The following is a 19,260-nucleotide window of genomic DNA, read 5'->3' as shown; positions in this document are numbered from 1 at the left end:
AGGAAGGAAGGAAGGAAGGAAGGAAGGAAAGAAGGAAGGAAGGAAGGAAGGAAAGAAGGAAAGAAGGAAGGAAGGAAAAGAGGGAGTGAGGGAGGGAAAATAGGAAGGAAGAAGGGAGGGGGAAACTGAGGAGGAAAAGGAAGGAAAGGAAAGGAGAGAAGAGGAGAGGGGTCAGTAGAAGAGGGGAGGACAAGGGAGGAGAGGGGAGGACAAAGGAGGAGAGGGGAGTACAAGGGAGGAGGGGGAGGGGAGAGGAGAGAGTGAAGGAAGGAGGGGAGGGAGAGAAAGGAGAAGAAAGGAAGAAGTAAATAAATAGATAAAATAGAATGAATAGACACTTAAAAATAATGAAGTCACCTCTGAATTTTCACTAAAAAACCCCCATTCTCATAATTGTTTTTCAAAGATGCCATTTTCCAAAGGGGGTGGGGGAAGGGAGGGGAATGATAATACATACATACATGCATACATACATAGATGCATACATACATTCACATGTATACACACATACATACACACACATATAGATATAGATCCTGCTATTTGTGGGATACTATTCTAAGTTCTTGACAAATAATTTTCATTTTGTCCTCACAACAGCCTGCAATGTAGGTGCTGTTTTTATTCCCATTTTACAGGTAAGAAGACTGAAGCAAACAGAGGCTAAGTGACTTGCCCCGACTCATATAGCTAGTAAGTATCAGAGTCTGGATTTGAACTCAAGTGTTTCTGACTCCAGGCCCAGTTCTTTGTCCACTGCAGCTGTAGCTGCATCAATCTTTCTGGTCCTCCTAGCTTGGGTTTTCTTCAGTTTCCTCATAGTTGTTTTTTAATGAGCTCAAGAACTACTAAATGATGTACTAGTAGGAAGAATATATTCTGAGAGTCCAGAGATTAGGTTTGTAATCTTGATTCTGCCCTCATGTGATTTTGAGCAAGCCATTGTCTATCTCCGGGGTTCTCTTTTCTCACCTGAAAGATGAAAGAATGGAACTAGACCCAATCCGATCCAGTAAGCATTTTTTCAGTGCTTACTTTGTAAAGACAAATGACATAGTCAGAGATATGGCCACAAGGACCTAGAGGTTCCAGTCCCAGTGCTGATAACTGCTGGCAGTATGACCCTAAAAAGTCACTTCAATTCTCAGTGTGCCCTGCAGTCAGCTCTTTCGGATTCTTAAGTTACCAAAAACTCATCCATATATGTTAGTAGAGGAAATTCCTTACTCTCTATGCTGATGAAATAACAGACCCCTGCTAGATAGATACATAAATGCATACATACGTGCGTATAGATACATAAATAAATAAATAAGGGATATATGGATAGATATAAATGGATGGATATATAGAGAGATAAATAGATTGACAAATGAACAAATAAATGGAAGGATGGATAAATAGATACAAATGGATAGCTGTAGATAAATGACAGATTAGACAGATAAATAGGTAGACATAAAAAATTGTGTAACTGAGGTACAGATGAATGGAAAGATAATTAGAAGAATAAAAATAAGTGGACAAATAGGTAGGATAGATACATAGATGATAGATAGATGATACATAGATAGATGAATTTTTAGATAAAATAACTCCTGCCTTTAAGGAGTTACATTCTAAAAGATGACCGCTAAGGTATCTACCTCCAACTTCTATGTCAGAATGTTAGAATATTCTATATTGTAACATTCCAAGGCATGTGCTAATTTCGATGTTGCATAAATACCATGTAGCATCAGGAAAAAGAAAAGCATTTTACGCTAACACATGTTACAGTTCAGAAATATGTCTGTCACCAGTAGGACCATGTAGCTGGCCCTTTGAGTAGACACACACGAAGTTTGTTGTACTGCCTACTTTGAATGTGTTCTTAAAGACATATTAGTTAGAAAATCTGGACTTTTTACAGAGACTGCATGGGCAAAGTCCCATTTATAGAAGTTGATATTCATTCCCAAATGATTACCTGAATCTGTGTGGTATTGACGACGTGATATTGACAAAAGACATTTTAGGTGAGAGATTTTGATTTTAAAATGTGCTTTAGATACATGATCTCATTTGATTCAAAAAAGCCTAGAAGCCATACGTTACAGATATTTGAGTAAGCCAGCTGAGAGATTAATTGATGTCCCAAGGTCATGCAAGTAGAATTGTAAGCCAGGATTTGAACCCAGATCTCCCTCAGTCAAATCCAGCAGTAGATTCACTGTACTATATTATTTGTGTTGGGGCACAAATAATAGCTAATTAAAAGGAAGAATTTTTTACGACCTCTGTCTTTTACTAAGTTTGGTTATAAACACATAACCATCCTGAACATTTTGATTTAACTGAACAGAGAAGTCAATCAAATAATCAGCTATGTTGATTTTTCACGGAAATAACAAATTGTGTGAATGGGGTCATCAATCTAGTCCAAGCCATTATTTTTAAGAATGAGTAAATCATTTGTATCTATAGACATACTCTAAACGTATCCTTCCAAAATGACTGTGACTGAGGTAATGAGCCCAATCTATTTGGACCATCTGCTTCTTTCTGAAATATTCACCTTGAAGGAAAACTGCTGGCAATGTGGAGCAGAATTCTTCCTAACAGCCCCTGGCCTGATTCTCATCTCTTTCCTGATGTCTGAAGCTTGGTTTTTTCTTGTCACTGTCTTCTATAAAAGCAGGGCCCTTATCTAAGTAAGGGCAAAGAAAGAATGCATGTCACAAACTTGCAGAACAATAATTAAGAGTCTAATCAGGTCCCACCGCTCTGGCCTCAACAGCGTACAGGAAGTGAAATGGAGGCAAATTCATCTCCACCCCGGCACGAATGGCAAATCTGATTTTCAAAGTTGCTGTAAGATAAATTGTATTTAAATAATACATCTCCCATTCACTCCAGCAGTGAGACACATTCCCCTTACCAATCTGGTTGCCAGCAGGTAGTCCAGTCTCATGAAGTATCAGCAAAATGTCAGCCCCTACTGAGAGGAGCAACTGAGTGGAGACAGTGAGCAGTGACAGGCCTTTCAAAAAGCTATTATACAGATTCACATTTTCAAATGAGGATGTGTTCACGTATGCATGTATATATGCATATATATGACATATGCATTCATTGTTCGATTAGCTACATGAATGGATGGAAGCTTTGGTACAAGAAATCCAAAGCTTCCAGTCTTGGCACATTTGGTTTTGAAGCCAGATTTATCTCACCAATTATATTTTTTTTCTTAACTGATACTCAAATTAGCCTGTATTTGCAGCCAGGAAGGCCTGGGTCTAGAAATTTGCTAGTTGTGTGAGACCCTGAGCTAGTCATTCAGCCTTGAAGTGTCCCAAGGAAAGTGATGCACACCAGCACATCTTCTAAGACTGTAAGTGACAGAAGACGTGCTGCATCTCCATTGAGCAAAGGACTTTCCTTCCCATTTAGAGATGATATCTCTAGAATACTTTGCAAGCCTTAAAGAAGGGCATTCTCAAACCCTGGCCTGACACTGAAGCCACCTTCCTGGTTTCCATACTTCCTCTTGCCCCTGGCTACTTCGTCTGGGGCCTCTTAGGACACAGTATTCCCACCTGCCATGAAGTGAGGGCTCAAGGGAGGACCCAGAGCAGTATAATCACACACCTCTCTCCACTGACTTCTCTTCAGAGACTGATATCCTGTCTGGACTCCTTTGTTAATCTTCAGCATACTCCCATCCCATTGTACTCTCCCCATCACAGTGATTCTGAATTCCTGGCTTTTAATATCCAAACTTCTCTCCCCATGCCCAGCTCCCTGCTCACTCACAACTATCCATCTTAACCCTACCTCACAATGTTACACTACAGACCTGCTGAGCCCTCCATTGTGCCTTCTGGAATCACTGCTTAATAATTAACATACTTAGTTTCACCTTAAACCTCTTCCTTTTTAATTCCTTTCATTTTATGGTAATCACTGATACCTGGTTCCCTCCTGATAACACAGGTTCCCTTACCACCCTTTCCAGTAATGACTACATTTTCTTATTTCCCTACTTGGTGTTGGTGAAGCATTTGGGATATACCTTGCTCCTCTTTACCACTGACGGACTTCTCTTCTGCCATCATTTGTCAATCACATCCCCTGAATTGAGGTTCATGTTATCTAAATTTATCATCCAATGCAGATCCTAGAGTCTGTCAATATCTGCAACATTCTCCATCCTTCCTCAATTAGTTCAATGATTGGCTCATAGTTCCTTTCTACTCCTCCCCTCAGACTGGGGGTCCTATAGGGCTTCCTCAACAACCCTAACTTCCCAGTTCTTGAATCGACTCATTCCCCATGACCTACTTCTCCACCCCAGCTACACACATGGTCATATCTCTAATCTTGGAATCACCCACAAATGTTCCATTTTACGTTAATAAGCTCCAGGATTCCTTTATCTAATGAACATTTTTCTATCATTTAATATACCCTACAACCCATAGCTGCATTTCTCATTGTCACTCTTAATGCCAATCTCTCCAGTTCTTTCACAGGCCGCTACCTTTTCACTAACTAGTCTGTAATCTCCACCTTTCTGTATCTCAACCTTTTGGTGAATCTACTCAACTCTGCACTATCCTCTCCTCTTGAATGCCCTGGCACTACACCCTATCCCTGATCATGGCTCACCACTTTCTAATCCATGATTATTCTCACCATCCTCCTTCTTCACTTAATGCTACTGAACTGAGCTGAAAGAAATGACAAAACCATGTTGATTGGGTCCAGTACAAATGCAGATTATTTTACTTCAGCTGGCTTATCATTACACATACCCTTATCCGGTTCATTACTCCAGTCTCCACAGAAGTCTTCCTAACATCTTTCTTCACCCTCCCAAGGCACTCACTCTCAGCTCCACCTCCATGTTATGTGAGGGCCTCATTGCATACTTCAATTGAAAAATAAATTGAAGCCATTGACCAAATGTTCCCTTGTCTCCACCTCTTCATCTCATAATCCTCATAAATAACTCTCCATTATTTCATGAATTGTTGTCCTGGACAAAAGAGGGGGTCCATCGTGCCAAAGTTAACCTCTTTATTAAAAAAAAGGGGGCAGCAAGGAGGCACAGTGGATAGAGCACCGGCCCTGGAGTCAGGAGGACCTGAGTTCAAATCCGGCCTCAGATACAAGACACTCACTAGCTGTGTGACTCGGTCAAGTCACTTAACTTCAATTGCCCTCACCAAAAAAAAAAAAAAAAAAGAACAAAGTTGACCTCTTTAAATGTACCCCTAATTCTATACCATTCTGCCTGCTACTGAAGATTAGCCCCAACTCCACCCCAGGTTATCACCCCCTGTCCTGCTTCAGTCTCTCCATACATACACACCCCTTTGTTGCTGCCTAAAAACTCCACCATCCTCAAAAGTCTCTCACTTGATCCTATCATCCCCACTAGCTATCATCTTATCTCTTTCCTCCTCTTCTCAGTTAAACTCAATGAGAAAGCCCTATAAACTAGTTCCCCCATGTGCTTGCCTCTGATTCTTTTCTAAACCTTCTGCAATCTTGCTTTTGATTTCATCTTTCAACGGAAACTGCTCTCTCCAAAGTTATCGGTGATTTCTTCATTTCCAAATCTAATGGCTTTTTTCTTAATTCTAGTCCTCTGTGACCTTTCTGCAGTATTTGGCACTGTCAATCAGTGGAACAACCAGGTCATTATCACTTCTTTATGGATACTCTCTTTTCTTTAGGTTTTCATGGCACTCCTCTCAGCTGGTCCACTCTTTCTCAGTCTCGTTTGCTGGTTCTTCACCCATTTTCGGCACACTAATTAGATGTGTCCTCCAAGGATCTCTCCTGGGTTCTCTGCTCTTTTCTTTCGATATCATTTCACCTGATGATCTCGTGAGCTCTCATTGGTTCAATTATCATCTCTATGTACATGATTCCCAGATCTATATTTCTAGCCCTACTTTTCTGTGAGCTAGAGTTCCACACCACCAAATATCTTTTGGAAAGCTGGAAACGATGTCACCATAGGTATTTTAAGTTCAACACATACAAAACACTACTCGTTCCCTTCCTCCCAAAACCATTCCCCCTTCCAAACTTCCCTATTACTACCAGGGGCACCATTATCCTCCCAGGACTCAAGCTGACAACCTCAATGTCACATTTGACTTCTCATTTTCACTCATCCTACCTACCCAACCTTATTTCTAAGTTTTATCATCTCTACTTGCACAACATTTTCCTATATGTCCCCTTCTCCTCTACTCACACGACCACCAACCTTGTTCAGGTCCTCATCAACTTTCAACTGGACTATTGCAATAGAACTCAAATTGATTTCCATGTCTTAATCTCTCCCAACTCTAATTCATCCTCCAATAACATTCCAAAGTGATTTTCCTAAAATTCAAGTCTGATCATGTCTCACACACACATCCATCAATAAATTCCAATGTCCCCTATTACCTCCATGATCAAATATAAAGACCTCTATTTGGTATTTAAAGTATTTTGTTAACTGACCCATTTCTGCTTTTTCAGTATTAGACTTTACTTCCTTCCACATGCTCTATGGTACATCTACACTGGCCTCCACTGGCCCTGAAAAGAACATTCTCTCCCATCTCTCTGCTTTCGCACTGGCTGTCCTGCATGTCTGAAATCCTTTCTCTCTTCACGTTGCTTCTTAATTTCCCTGGCTCTCTTTAAGACTCATCTCAAATCACATCATCTACGAGAGGCCTTTCCTAGTCTTCTCAGATGTTAGAGCATTCCTCAAGATTATCTTCCATACACTCAGTATCTAACCTGTAAATACCTAGCCATTTGCATGGTTTTTTTTTTCCTAGAATGATTTTGCACACATTTACATACTTGTGTCTAATGGTAGCCATCTCTTGGGTGGGGGAGGGGGGAGAGGAGAAAAAAAGGGGCAAAAAGATTTCATTTACATAATAACTTTATTATATATTTAAAAGGAATAGCATGTTGTACGTAATAGACTTTCAGCTTCATTTACAATCACCTTTATTTGCTGTTATGGAAATGCTTATTTCATTTCATAAATTAAAAACAAAATAAATGTTTTTTTCAAAAAAGAAAAAAATGAGAAAGTAAAGGTCCACAAAGGATAGGAACTGTCTTGCTTAATTTTATTTGTACCTCTAGTGCTAAGCACAGACATTAGAGAAAACAGTAAATACTTAAATGCTCATTGACCAATTGATTGGTTGAAGTACTATTGTCATGGCTGAAAAATTTTCGTTGAAATGAAGCGGACAACTTTTTGCCTAAGCACAGTACCTGGCATACAGCAATCACTTAGTAAATGCTGGTTGAATTATTGTAGACTTGACTAATGGAAGAAAAACTTCTGTTTGATGAAACGCTCAGACCAGAGGCCACTCAGTTTATAGTAAAGCTTCCATTGTAATGGTCAGGAATCTAAGATTTTAGATCTGGGTTCTTTTCTCAGCCCTCACCTTTCAAGGGAGCTAAAGAAGTCTGTAATCTGTAAAATGTAAGTCTGTAAAATGTTGACAAATAATACATACTTAAAACACTACCACAGTGAAGAATGTTCCTTCCTCTCCCCATCTTTCAGGGTCTCAATCATTCATTTTCTTTGTTAGTTTGTTTTTTAAACCAACCTGCTATTTAATTGGCATGGAGCACTTTCAGTGGAGAAACTCCCTCTACAGCTGCAGGTCATATCCATAACCTAGTCATAGAGAGTGGCCTTAAGAAGTGAGAGGTTAAGTGACTTTGTCCAGAGTCACACAGCCAGTATGTTTTACAGCCAGAATTTGAACCTAGGACTTCCTGACTCTAGGAACAGCTAGATGGCACAGTGAATAAAGAGTTGGGCCTGGCCTCAGAAGAGTTGAGTTCAAATCTGGCCTCAGACACTTACTAGCTATGTGGCCCCAGGGAAGTCACTTAATCCTGTTTGCCTCAGTTCCTCATCTGTAAAATGAACTGGAGAAGGAAATGGCAAACCACTCCAGTATCTTTGTCAAGAAAACCCCAAATGGGGTCATGGAGAGTTGTCCACAACTGAACAAAAACAACGTCTTGATTCTGACACCAGACCTGTGTCCAGTAGACTACATTTTATCTTTGGCTGGATGCCACTGGTGCCCATGGCCAACCTGCCTGCTTGACTGTAGCTATAAACGCATGAAAGTTCTGAATGGTACTTGGAGTGGGCAGCTAGCCCTCCCCACCCTCTGGCCTGTATCTAACTGCAGACTCAGTGAAGTCAGAAACTGCTCACAGGCTCTGTTTCTTTGCTAATATAACTAATGGTGCCAGGAACTTGCCCTTTTCATTCTGAAGGCTCTGAAAAGCGTCCGCTTTTATTTGTTTTTTCTTCCTCATAGGTTTCTGCCAATCATTATTGGGTTTAAAATTCTCCTTGTGTGTTGGTAAATATGGCTGCTTAGCTGCCCACAGTAATCCTTAATTATTCTTAGGGCACAATTCCAGAGCCCCGAATTAGATGACTGGCGAAGCCCAAAATACAATGCAGTGAATCATCCAGAAATCACTCTGCCTTCCCTCCTCCCCTGTACAGCTCCTTCTTGTACCATCAGCATTCTTTGACTAATGGCCCAATGTCAGTGTGGTGGTTGTTTCTCTTTGGGGCAGACTGGAAATTAATCTTTACTTCCATGACGTTCATTTACTCAGATAAATGAGTGCTACCCACTGATTTCTACTCTTATCCTATAACACCCGAAACAAATATTGCATCTCAAACTCATTAAAATATGTACTGAATTATTCTTCAGCTTTTCTTTCTTTTTTCAGTCACCCTTGTCTTTTTTGGCATGCAAAAAGTTCCCACTGACTTAGGCCAGAGTCATCTAGAAAGGCACGTAAGGTGCAGGGCACAGAAGTGTTTGTCCCATAGTGGCAGCGAGGTGGTACTAGGCCTGGAATCTGGAAGACTTGTGTTCAAATCTAGCCTTAGATACATAAGCTCTGTGACCCTGAAGAAGTCACTTACCTTCTGATTGCCTCAGTTTCCTCAACTGTAAAGTGGAAATTACAATAGCACCTCTTTCCAAGAGCTGTTGTAAGGATCAAATGAGATAATATTTGTAAAGTGCACAGTACTTGGCACATAATAGGTGTTTAATAAATTCTTATTTCTTTCCTTTCATCCATATGCATTAGAATCGTTGATGAAGAAGCCTAGGAGATCAGTTTATGACAAAACTCACCCTCCTTCACTAGTAAATTTTTTGCTCTCAGATAGAGGCTCTTGTCATCTCTCACCTGGACTTTTATGATAACTTAATAATTAATCGCCATTACACCAGCTCTCCAAACTTTACCATATCATTCACAAAGCAACCAATCTGATATTTAAGTCAGAAGAGAGTGGGTTCCCTTTCGTTGGAGGTCTTCAAACAAAGGTTTGATGAGCTCTTACTGGTTTTGTGTTGGTTGGAATTGTTTCTGAAGTCTAGGTTGGATGAACCAACTTTTGAGGCCCCTTCCAATACTGTAATTCTGTAATATTTAGTAATCAACATGGCAACAGAGACTTCCGGGAGCCAATCCTTCACATCCTGCAGCCCCTGAATTTCTCTCTCTTCTCACCTCAAATGCTACAGATGTGATTCATTAATATGTGAACAAAACTGTAACTTTCCATGATAGTCTTGTTTCCACATCCACATTTAGGTCCACAAGTAATGTAGGAGGGAATTTTTATTTGGTAATTGTCCAGAGCCATGGGAGATGGCTGAATGAGAAAGAAATCAGTCTGAATATGTGTATTTAATCAATTTTCAAAGAGCCTGAAGTTGCTCAATTTTAAATGCTTGATTGAACATAATAGTTTGTTTCTAAGCAGAAAGAAAATAACTGCAAGTTGACTTCACAGACAGCGTTGCTCAGATTCAATGTAGTTTCACTTGTTTCTTCCTTAATGAAGACAAGTAAAGCTGAAGAAACTGGGGAAAAAATCTTCCTACTATTTTAAGATACTGTCTGTCTTACTCACTACATTTTGGTGTCATCATTAATCAATTGTCTGAATGTGGAGAAGGGAAGAAAATGAACCCACTGGAATGCTTAACTTGGCTTATTTTAGCTTAGCTAGAAAGAGCCCAGATTTCTCAGTTGTCTACCTGTGTGAGCCTTTCCATGTCATTAGGGTATTTTGGAAGCCCAACTTGAAACTCTCAAAATCTTGAAGATGTTTTTATAATGTCATCGAGACTGTCCCAAGTCTTCAAACAAGAATAAGGCATGATAGATATTACAGGAAATTCTATTTCACTGAGTCTTATAACTGAGAGTAGAGCAGCCTGAAGTTGGCAAACTGTGATCAAAAGACAAGAGAGGCCAAGAAGATTGTGTTCCTCTGGCCACGTTGCACGTGGGCTACGTTGGACATTTCGAGTTCCGTGATTGTGTCTTTTAAAATCTGTGACCGTGTGGATCAAAGTATCACCTTCTCTCTCTTACACATCACCTTGATATTTATGTTCCCTTTGAATTTCAACTCATTTTAATCTTGCTCTCTTTTGTTCCCAAAGAGAAACATTTAAGAGGGTTTCAATGATAGAATGCTGTCAAAATATTCAAACGGAGCTAACTCAGTTATACTTAGAATTTTGAACTATTGATGGCACACAGATGATAATCTGTGTGATTTTTATATTGTCTGATGTAAATTCTTAATGTTGTACTATCTTTGGTTTCACAGCCCATTTCCTCCTCTATGAATGATTGCTCAGAGGGAAGAAAAAGATTATTTGGAGGAATATAATATCAAAAGACTGTACTAAGTTAATCCGAATGCCTAAAGTATTTTTTTCCTTAATGAAGCATGCATTATCAGTTGGTATTTTTAAAGTATATGAGAAAAAAAGGATGGATACATTTTGATTGATGGTATATGTCATGGTGCACACCCACATGTTAAATATTCACATCCAGTATATTCCTGACAAGATAGTAAAGTATTCTATTCATCAATCCAGAGCCAATTTTTCATTTTTTAATATCTTGATTGGTTCTTAACAAGGCTTTAAAATTATGACAAATATATTAATGCCTCAATAAAGATTAATTTTCATGCCAATTTTGAGGTTTTGCCATATCTAACTTAAAATACATGTTCTCTTAAAAGAATAGCTTACTATGCTTCCCCACAAAATATTTAGCAAAGACAAAGAAAAGACATTTTCTCAGTAGTCAAAAACATATACTTCCTACCAAAATCCCAAATGTTTTAAAAATTAAGTGGAAGGAATTTCTAGGGAAACCCATTTTGGAAATACAAATTATCATCTCTACTAAAACATTTAAAATGACTGCTTTTAAAGTTTAGGGTTTATCAGGCAATAGGAAGCTATCTTAGGTGCTTTTCCAAGGGGAAATTTTCTAAGTGAACCAGTAGGAACTGGAAGCAAAGTGGTGGAAAGAAGTAACTTTGACCTTTGACAATAAGGATAAGACGAGAGACAGGCAGATAAAGACAGAGAGGTTCCTAAAATAATATATTGAAATGGGTAAGTTTATGTTTCTGTGTCATGTCCTTATATACCTACCAAAGTAAAACAGTCCCTACCTTCAAGGAATTTACATTTTACTGGGGAACGTGTGAGGTGAGTAGAAGAGGGACAACAGTGAATACAGAGAGCCTGTGTAAAAGTAATAACCATTTGATTTCAATAGGTGAAGAGAGCTAATAAATAAGGGTAAGAACAGTTGAAGAAACACTTCATATTGGGTGTGGCATTTGAACTGCTTTAGAAGAAACCAAGAATTTTAAGGGGTGGGAGGGATGAGGGAAAGCTGTTACTCAGGAGATCCATAGAATCCCAGCATCCTTAAATGGCATAGCTATCACTGTAATCCATAAAATGATAGTAAGCCTTAAGTGTTTTGCTTGTTTTAATCCATAAAGTAGAGCTGGATGATATCTCTGTTGTCCACATCATTTCCTCATAATTTTTCCAGCTTTCTTGAATTTTTTAAAATGCCATTTAAGGGAAACTGATTGAAAAGCCCAAAGCTGTATTTCTTCCTTCAAATTCTGGGGGAGTGATTGGAAGGTTTTTGCCAGTTGGAGATGTCTATTTTCTTTTGTTCATCTGGCATTGGGAATCATTTTGCCTTTAAAGTGAAATCTGTTTCCAAGACATAGCGTTCAATAAATCTGCATGGTAAGAAGTATTATTACATCGTTCTGAATGTCATCTCCAAATGTAAAGCTGCCTGTTGCTTCAAGTGTAAAATTCATTCTTACATCAATTGTGTGTTTCTTTGCTGCTTTATGATGCTGGTTGTTGCAGATCAGTCTGAGGATACTTAACTGACTACATGAAGTACCATAATGATTGTGATGCCTACCAGCCTATGTCTCTGTGAAGCCAATTACATAGGAAAACAATCCAAGCACACACTTGGTGTGTGGAATCTAGTATGTAAGTGGAAGGGATCAAGGAATGGGTATAGCTTTCTCTCTCTCTCTCTCTGTATCTCTCTCTCTCTGTGTATGCATGTGCATGTGCACATCTTCTCTCTCTCTGTCTCTCTCCATCTCTGTTTCTCTCTGTCTATGTGTGTCTCTTCTCTGTGTCTCTGTTTCTTTCTGTCTCTGTCTCTAACTTTCTCTCTCTCCATCTCTTTCTTCTGTCTATGTGTCTCTTCTCTCTGTCTCTCTGTCTCTCTGTCTCTCTCCCCCTTTCCCCCCTCCTCTCTTGGTTATATGGTACATCTTCCAAGTTTTGAGTTCCTAGTTTCCTCACTTGAAAGTGAGATCTGCTTTCCAGAGCATGCTTATTTTAGCACTGGCTATCTTAGTCAGTCATTTGAATTCAAGTGCAATCTATTGGTCCCCAAGTTATTTTCAATGATGTTTGGCTCCAGCAGCCTGTTCAGTAATTAGAGTTCAGTGTTGAGGATGAAAAGAGCTGTTGGGTGTTGTGTCTGCGCACTTAGAGAGTATCCTACAACACGGGATCACAGCCAGTAACTGTCCATGGTAATTTAAAGGTCCTTGTCATGTCTTTGGATACTTTTCATCTTCAGTTGTTGAGGTTGATTTCAGTTCAAAGGACGAATGAAAGATGAAAGGGTTACTGTAGGGTTTCACTATTCATGATTCAGCCCACTTTTCATCTAGGTCTCCTAACCACCCATGGACTAGACCATTTTTAATCTTCCCACTACTTTCCCCTAATGGCTGTTTCTCCTTTGAACTCCTTCCTCTAATGTCAAAGTCTAGAAACAAGTGTCACAAGGGTTTCAACTAGACCTCCCATTTAGATAAAGTGCCAGCACAGAAATCTAGATGTCTAAAGACATTACATATGGTCACTGTACAAGGCATAAAGAATGGTGCTTCTCTGAAAATATCAGGTAGTAAAAGATTCATTCCATTTCCCTTTGGTACAGAGATTCAATTTTACTCATATGCATGCGGATGTGAATGCACATGCACATATGCAATGCATATACATATGTCTATACAGTCACATATGTATATACACATACACACCAAACATAGTACATTGTATATATACATATGTGCATGTGTGTTTATATCTGAATGTGTGTATATATGTGATATGGCTACATATATGCCACATATGTGCGATACACACATGTGAATGCATATGTCAGCTGAGTGAAAGTCAGTATGTTAGATACTGAGGATAAAAAGTTAAAAATAAAAAGGTCTCTTCCCTCAAGCTTAAATTCTGTTATGAGGATGGGGACACAAAATGTGCATAGATGAGTAAACCAAGTAAATATAAAGTAATGTCAAGAAAGAGGAAACACTAACAAATGGGGGTGGGGTGACAGAGGAGGTGCAGATGGTAGGCTCAGAAAAGGAATCCTATAGGAGGTGGTGCCTGGGCTGTACTTTAAAGGACAGCCAGAAATTCTGTGAGGGAAAAGTGAGGGAAATGTACTATCCAGGCATGGGAATGCCCTGGAAAGAAATGATGACAAAGATGATTTTTCCTGCTTTAAAAATAAATACTGATGGGATCACAAGATCATAGATTGAGACAGGAATTTCAAGATCGTCCACACTAATTCCTTAATTTTACAGATGAGGAAACTGAAGTCTACTTGGGAAGCACTTGCCTTGAGGCACACAGGTAGCTATTGACTACCCTGAGATATGAGCCTACCTCTTCCAGCCACAGAATCATAATTCTGTCCATCACACTTGGCTACTATATCCTTCGAAGCAGAGGCTAACAGGATATTGGCGCCACACCATCTCCCACAAATGTTAAATGGCCTGAGTTATAATCAGAAATATTTTCAGTCCCCTTGCACTCCTTTATTCTTCTCTGGAATTTCTGGGCCCATGAAGGTACATCCCACAGTCCTATTTAAGAACCAAATGGAGCTATTAATTAGCAAATGTGAAATATAACCTTAGGATCTCCAATCCAACGTGAATTTATCCATTAGTACTCAAAACAAATGACTGAATAAAGCCACTGAGCTGTGAAGAAATCTAGATTATTGGCTAATTCCCCCACTCCCATAATCCTTAGATTACTACTGGTATTGTTCTTATATCGTGGAACTTTAATAGTGGAGTTTTTGCATATGTTTTGTTTTTTTTAATTCCCTCCATCATAAAAAATGAAAATGATGGAAGGGGTCCCCCTCCGACCTTTGCTCCATTTCTTTTTCTTTTGCTTGGTGCCCTGAAGCACCACTTCACTCTATTGAAAATGTAATTCTCTGGATTTGCCGAGTATCAGATGCTCCCTACTAACAGGATGATAAGCCCACCTCTCTTTGGTGGCCAAATAATTATTCTGTAAAGGAATCCAGGATCCAGGGCAGCAGAGAGAAACAAAACACAAAAATATGTCTGCAAAGCCTTTTGTATGGCTGGTACCACTAAAAAACGATTGGTCGAGTGCTGCATCTGGAATCTAGGCATCTTTTTTGCTCACATGGTGAGTTCATTTGGAATGTGCCATCAGTAGTGGGGTCTTACTATTATTGAGAGTTTAATAAGCACCAATGGTGGTGACTAATGTTAAGACAAGCCACTGCAAAGATTATCATTCCTAGGCTTTTGTGGAGAGCCCCCAATGTCCCTTAGTCCATAAATCCAGATGCACACTTCACTCTGGGGCTTATATTTTACCAAGAGGAGTGTACAGAGGAAAAATAAACCCTATTTGGGGGAGTAAATGCCGTGCCTGCTCCCATAGCTACCCATGGTTTATTATAGCGCTATGTTGTTTCCAGCACTACTTATAGCACCGATCATATGGGACCCTTAAAGGCTTGCTGATGCCTCATGGGCAGCTTCAGAATGATTTGGTTTATAAATAATTCTGCCTGCATATCTTACATGTTTAGGAATACCTCTCCTGTGCTTTTTATTATCGGGACATTTGCATGAAACTGGGCTATTTGGATACTTGCCCTTGGAGAGATATTGCTTATCACACACCAGCCCCACCCCCACCCCCCCGCTGCCTCCACCAAACCTCTCACCCCAAGCCTCTAAATCAGAAGTGCATTTTTCATACCATGGCCATTTCCATATGCTACAAAGCCAAGATTTGTGACCTGAGATGAGGAAAAGGAGCAACAAAGAACGAAATGCAAAGAAACAAATGTGGTATTCTTAAGCTATCCTATATCCTTCCATAAATGTTCTTCCCTTTTTCCTTATTAACTGATTGCTGAGCTTTTGTTGCTTCACCTGTGATCTTTGCTCGGGTCCCTCATTGGGGTTCCAGTCCAATTCAATTCACCAAATGTTAATTAGTTGCCTACTTGTCAGCAAAGTGGTGCAGTAGATAAACTTAGATTCAGGGAAACCTGAGTTCAAATCCTGCCTCAAATACTTACTAAATCTGTGACCCTGGACAAGTCACTTAAATTCTCTCAGCCTCAAAGTCCTCATCTCCAAAATGGATATAGTCATAGTAACTAATTTCTAGAGTTGTTGCGAGAATAAAATAATATTTGTCAAGCTTTCTATAAACCTTAAAGCTCTTTTTTGAAAGTCAACTATTGTTGTCTGCAACGCGATGTTTTATACACTGGGGACATAAAAATTAAAAACAAAAAGACCTGCCCTCAAGGAGTTGATATTTTACTAGCATGATACAACATGTGCACAGATAAATAACTGTAACTCATGTATAAATCAATACATACTAATATCAAATGAAAGAGAATGTCCAACAACCAGAAAGATCAAGAACGGCTTCATGTAGGAGTTAGTCCCTGAGAAAAAAGACAAAGACACAATCACACAGAGTTGAGGGTAGATACTAATTATCAAGAGTGACATCACATACTTAAATGGCACAAATAGCATTTAAGTATGGTCATAGGTGTCGCCCTACAGTGTGTGATTATATTGAAGCTTAAATGTAGCACCACAGATAATCGTTGTTACCATCACCTCTAGGATCAAATATAAACTCCTCATCGCCATTTAAAGCAGTTCCCAACCTAAATCCAGCCTACCTTCCCACCCTTATTATACTTTACTCCTGTGCTGGCTATCTTCATTCTAACCAAACTGGCCTTTGTGTTATTCATCACACAAACTCTGAGCCCTTAGCATTGGCTATCCTCCATGCCTACAATGGATGAAAGTCTCCTTGACCTCAACTACCATGGATGCCTAGTTTCTTTCAAAGTTCATCTCAAGTGCCACCTCATACATGAAGTATTTTCTAATCCTCTCAGTTGCTAGGACCATCACCCAAAATACTTACTTTATATGTACTTTGTACTTTGTATTTACTTATCAGTGTATATGTCAAGCTGTCCATTAAAATGGGAAATCCTTGATTGTGATGGCAAGAAATATTTGATTTCTGTCTTTGTATCCCCAGCACCCAGTACAATGCCTCTTACATAATAAGTACTTAATAAATGCTTGTTGATTAATGGATAAATTACTACAGGCAACAATTTCTCTTCTGTCCATGGTATTTTTTATCTCCTAATAGATCCCATGGTGTTTTGGTTTTTTTTAACAACCTCAAGTTCTGCATGCTATGTTTGTCCTTATATTTGGGGACGTTTTTGTTTTCCTTTAAATTATCAAACACCATTAACTCCATGTACATCTGCAGCTGTCACAGGCTTCAGACTTGGCATTCAGAAATAGAGACAATATTTGAATCATGTAAAATTTTCCATCGGAATTTGGGAGCAGAGCTGGATTGGCTGGAATAACTTAATTCTGATAAAAATTTCAACTGGCTCATGAAAATTAATATTTAGCTAATGATAACTTTAATATAAAATCTTTTAACACTAATATATGTTGAGTATTTAAAATACATTGGAAGCTCCTAAAGATTTCCAATTGTATGAAAATAAATACCCTAATAAAAATAGGCAAAATCTCTTTGGAGCATGGTATAGTGGCAAGAAGGTCAGCCAGGGGGTCAGAAATACCTGGGCTCCAGTCCTGCCTCTAATACACCAGCAGAGTGTTTGGCACATAGTAAGCATTTAATGATTTTTTAAAAAATTCTTTATTTAATGATTCAAACTAGATGTGAGACCATGGGTAAGTTAACCAAGTTCCCAGTATCACAAGCAACATTCTAAGATTATGAATTAGAGGTGATGAATTTGTAGGGATTGTTTCTTTCTTTGTATTTGTGACTCTAAAACCTAAAATGCCTGGCACACAGTAGGTTCTTAATAAATGGTTATTAATTAGTTGGTTGATCTACATCGGCAGGAGAAATTTCCATAAGGAAACAAACAAAGTTGTTTGCATGTTATCTTCCCTGTTAGATTGTAAGCTCCTTGTGGTCACGTACCATTCTTGCTTTTCTATAGATCTCCCCCCAGCACAATGACTGACACATAATTAATACTTAATGAATGTTGGTTAATTTCACTTGACAAGTGATGAAATTACAGACCACAAGCAAAACAACTACAATTACAACCCTGCACCTGGGGAAAGGATCTTTGATTTTGCTTTATTACGTGAATTTCCTCTTGCTAATTACTTCAAATATATATACTTCAAAAGTGACAATTGAGAGTTATCTTTTCCCCCCTAGGGAACAATGGCCTGAGAGCTGAAACATCTTTCTATTTTTGCTTGGTTGGAAGATGACATAGTGAATGATTGAGAGATTCCCTAAGCCTCAAACTGATACTTCAGATGGGCTGTTAAGATAACCTCACAGATGAGACTTGATTTGTGTGGGTGTTTCCCAGGTTTGAGATTTGTCTGAGAGTTCATAGCCTCCTTTTATTTTAAAAAAAAAAAAAGATATGAGAGGAGAAAAAGAAAAAAAAAAGGAAGACCCCATGGAATAGGATGAGGGAGCGTACCACAGCTCACCTATGGTAGCAGGTTAAACACTCAGTGGATGTGGGGCAAAGAGAAAGTTCTAGAACACTGTGTGCAGCCCATCAACCCGAATGAGGAACTGGGGAGTTGTAATCTGGGAAACCGTAGCCTGCACTGCTGTTGTGGCAAGCATCGCAGCCTCCCCAGGAACTCTCCAGGCTCCCATTTGGCCCCACACATGTGGCAATAAAGCCCAGCACATGCTACCCACATCAGAGTCTCGGCTAACATCTTGCCAATTGCCTGTTAACGGTCACTTTATTCTGCATTTGTGGAGATCAAGTAAGACCCTGGTCCTTGCCTTTCGGCACTTAATAAGAGTTCTGGTCTCTCGCCACTCTCAATGTGCTGCTCTGAAGTAGCTGACATCGTGTCATTCCCATGTATCCTTTTATTTGTGTGCAGAATGCCCAGAGGGGACCTTTGGTCCGAAGTGTGAGTTCAGCTGTCAATGCAAGAATGGAGCTGTTTGTGACCCTGTGAACGGAGCCTGTACCTGCCCAGCTGAGTGGACGGGAACATTCTGCCAAGAAGGTAATTTCTTCCTGCCTTTCTCCTTTAATTTGTGAGCAGACTTTTTGCAGGTCAGCTCCCATCATTCTCAACAGAGGCGGCTTTGGGTAGCAACTGGAGGTCGAGTGATTGGGCTGGGCGTGTTTCCAGGTTTGTCCCTGTGTACCACTGAGCCCCACACGGACTGGTCTTTGCATCAGGCTTTTCTGAGCCTCGTTGCCTCCAAGAATGGAATAAACAAAGGGACTCTGGAGAGTGAAAGGTTCAGCCTAACGAGACACATCCTACAGCAGAGTGCTTCAACCAATGTCACTGACCAGCCTATTATCACCAAACCTTTCTGTAATACTGCATCTAGAAAACACTATCGTTTTTCTGGCATTTTTAGATTTGCAAAGTACTTT

The 19,260-nt window shown here is 39.5% G+C and overlaps 1 protein-coding gene across 1 annotated transcript in view; it reads left to right on the top strand.

Moving 5' to 3' along the window:
* LOC114053209 (EGF-like and EMI domain-containing protein 1) overlaps positions 1-19,260 on the top strand; it is a 726,964-nt gene that overhangs the window by 599,395 nt on the left and 108,309 nt on the right. Inside the window, exon 17 of the mRNA XM_027876127.1 lies at positions 18,749-18,877. Within this exon, the coding sequence (XP_027731928.1) occupies positions 18,749-18,877 (129 nt within the window). The remainder of the gene's footprint in view (positions 1-18,748; positions 18,878-19,260) is intronic.

Source organism: Vombatus ursinus, unplaced genomic scaffold (genome assembly GCF_900497805.2).
Source record: "Vombatus ursinus unplaced genomic scaffold, bare-nosed wombat genome assembly UNPS02014810.1, whole genome shotgun sequence".
Lineage (NCBI taxonomy): Eukaryota > Metazoa > Chordata > Mammalia > Diprotodontia > Vombatidae > Vombatus > Vombatus ursinus.
Note: the sequence above shows the minus strand (reverse complement) of the source record. Positions and strands in the feature narration are given on the sequence as shown.